Here is a 3400-nt window from a genome sequence, read left to right on the forward strand (position 1 = left end):
GGTGTTATTGCCCCAGGCTAGAGTGTCCTGGCATCAGCCTACCTCACAGCAACCTCAGACTCTTGAGTTCAAGAGTTTCTGCCTCAGCCTCCCAAATAGCTGGGACTGTAGGCACTCACTGTAACACCTAGCTAATTTTTCTATTTTTAGTAGAAATAGGATCTCACTGTTACTCAGGCTAGGGAGACAAGCTTTTAGAATCTCAAGAAACCCCCTTACCACTTTGGATACCACAAACCAAGTTTTTGCTTTTCAGATATTCCAAAAATTCAAAACAAATTGCTGGCCTCAGAATTTTAATAAAAGTCTTAGGCATTTAGTGAACTGGTTGCACTGACTTATTGAAGATCTTGAGGCCAGTTATAGTGGCTCACACCTGTAATATTAGTACTCTGGGAGCCTAAGGCAGGAAGATTGCTTCACTTTAGTTCGAACCTGAGCAAGAGTAAGACCCTGTCTCTACTAAAAATAGAAAAATTAACTGGGTGTTGTGGTGGGCACCTGCAGTCCCAGCTACTTGGGAATCTGAGACAGGAGAATCTCTTGAACCTGTGAGTTGGAGGAGGTTGCTATGAGCTAGGCTGACACTATGGCACTCTATTCTAGGCAACACTAAGACTCTATCTCAAAAAGAAAAATTCTTAAATAGATCTAATTATAGCTTTTTAACTTTTTCCATGTCAGACAGATATAGCTTACTTCTTCCAGGGAATATTGAACATAAAAACCAGAGCCTTTTAAGAAAGAACATTCAGGATGGCACCTGTGGCTCAGTGAGTAGGGCACGGGCTGCATATACTGAGGGTGGCGGGATAGAACCTGGCCCCTGCCAAACTGCAACAACAATAAAAATAGCCAGGTGTTGTGGCGGATGCCTGTAGTACCAGCTACTCGGAAGGCTGAGGCAAGAGAATCACCTAAGCCCAAGAGCTGGAGGTTGCTGTAAGCTGTGATGCCACAGCATTCTACCAAGGGCGACAAAGTAAAACTCTGTCTCTTTTTAAAAAATAAAAATAAAATAAAATAAAGAATATTCATTCTTTCCTTTGCCCCTGAACTTGAAAATTATTAAGTCTTTTGTCCATATGAGTTATCCTATAGCCCTAAAAAAGACTAAACATTTTCTATCCTCCTTGATTAGCTTTATGTAATTAGGTTATTAGTATTCATGCCTGTAATCCCAGCACTTTGGGAGGCCAAGGCAGTAGGATTGCTTGAGGCTATGAGTTCTAGACCTGCCTGGGCAATCTGGTAAGACCCCATGTCTTTAAAAAGAAAAAATTAATGCAGTGTGATAGTGCACACCTGTAGTCATAGCTACTCAGGAAGTTGAGCCAGAAGGATTGCTTGAGCCCAAGAGTTAGAGGTTGCAGTGACCTATGATTTCATCACTATGCTCCAGTCTGGGCAGCAAAGCAAGACGCTGTCTAGAAATAACTAAATAAACTTTCTCAGTGTTGACACTTTAATAAGTAATTTTTAAAAATACATTATGTCTGGCTTGGCACCTGTAGCTCAGCAGCTAGGGCGCCGGCCACATACACTGCGGCTGCTGGGTTCAAACCCAGCCTGGGCCTGCCAAACAACAATGACAACTACAACCAAAAAATAGCCAGGCATTGTGGTGGGCACCTCTCGTCCTAGCTACTTGGGAGGCTGAGGCAAGAGAATCACTTAAGCCCAAGAGCTGGAGGTTGCTGTGAGCTATGATGCTACGGCACTCTACTGAGGGCAATATAGTGAGACTATGTCTCAAAAAAAAAAAAAAACAATATATGTCCATCATGCAAAATGTACTGATACTTTGTCAATAATAGTGTTGTCCTATTATTAAAAATTAAAACCTATTTAAATACATATATCAGACAGAATACCTCAGAGAAAGAAAATCCTTGGACTGAGATGGAAAAAATCAGAGTTTGTGTTCGAAAACGTCCTCTGGGCATGAGAGAATTACGTCGTGGAGAAGTTAATATTATTACTGTAGAAGATGATGAAACTCTACTTGTGCACGAGAAGAAAGAAGCAGTTGACCTCACCCAATATATTCTTCAGGTATATTTTCCTTTTTTGTCTATAACTAACATTCTATATGTCTATTTTTTGCTTTTTTGTTTGAGTAGTAGCATATACTCAAATCCAGTTTCTGATTTGGGTATTGACATTCATTTCTGATGATACCCTGAATCTTAACTTTTAAAAAATACAGTGCAGTGGGGGATACAAAAACATAATTCTTCTACTCTTTTTTTTTTTCTCACAGAATCTCACTGTGTCACCTGGGTAGAGTGCTGTGGCATCATCATAGCTCACAGCAACCTCAAACTTCTGGCCTCAAGAGATCTTCTTGCCTCAGCCTCTCAAGTAGCTGGGACTATAGGTGTGTGCCACTATGCCTAGCTAGTTTTTCTATTTTTAGTAGAGGTAAGGTCTAACTCTTGCTCAGGCTGGTCTCGAACTCCTGAGCTCAGGCAATCTACTTGCCTCAGCCTTCCAGAGTGCTAGGATTACAGGCATGAGCCACTGTGCCCAGCCAAATCGTCTACTTTTATGCAATGGAGCTGCATCATTCATTCATTTAACAAGATTTACGTGAATTTAATTATACATATTCAGCCAAAAGGGGGAAAGGAAGGGATAAAAAGAATTTAAATAATATGGCTCAGCACCCATAGCTCAGGGGTTATGGTGCCAGCTATATACACTGACAAGTTTGAGCCAGCTATATACACTGGTATGTATGGTGCCAGCTATATACACTGACAAGTTTGAGCCCAGCCTGGGCCTGCTAAAACAACGATAACTACAATTAAAAAAAAAAATAGCCAGGCATGGTGGGCACCTGTAGTCCCAGCTACTTGGAAGACTGAGACAAGAGAATTGCTTGAGCCCAAGAGTTTGAGGTTGCTGTGAACTGTGACGCCACTGCACTCTACCATAGTGAAACTCTGTCTCCAAAAAAAAAAAAAGAATTTAATTAATAAAGTGGTTGCTCGGTGCCTGTAGCTCAGCAGCTAGGGCGCCAACCACATATACTGGAGCTGGTGGGTTCAAATCCAGCCGGGGCCTGCCAAACAACAGTGACAACTACAACCAAAAAATAACTGGGTGTTGTGGTTTACTTGGGAGGCTGAGGCAAGAGAATTGCTTAATGGACGGCACCTGTGACTCAGTGATTAGGGAATCGGCCACACATACCGAGGGTGGCGGGTTCAAACCCAGCCCCAGCCAAACTGCGACAAAAAATAGCCAGGCATTGTGGCAGACACCTGTTGTCCCAGTTACTCGGGAGGCTGAGGCAAGAGAATCACCTAAGCCCAAGAGCTGGACGTTGCTGTGAGCTATGATGTCATAGCACTCTACTCAGGTGACAGCTTGAGACTCTGTCTCAAAAAAAAAA

At 42.4% G+C, this 3400-nt stretch overlaps 1 protein-coding gene across 1 annotated transcript in view; it reads left to right on the top strand.

Annotated features, from left to right (window-relative positions):
* Window positions 1-3400, top strand: part of KIF24 (kinesin family member 24) — a 62513-nt gene that overhangs the window by 4220 nt on the left and 54893 nt on the right. Inside the window, exon 2 of the mRNA XM_003800278.2 lies at window positions 1866-2055. Coding sequence (XP_003800326.1) covers window positions 1866-2055 — 190 coding nt within the window. The remainder of the gene's footprint in view (window positions 1-1865; window positions 2056-3400) is intronic.

This window comes from Otolemur garnettii, unplaced genomic scaffold, assembly GCF_000181295.1.
Source record: "Otolemur garnettii isolate 467f Iridium unplaced genomic scaffold, OtoGar3 scaffold00172, whole genome shotgun sequence".
Taxonomy (NCBI): Eukaryota; Metazoa; Chordata; class Mammalia; order Primates; family Galagidae; genus Otolemur; species Otolemur garnettii.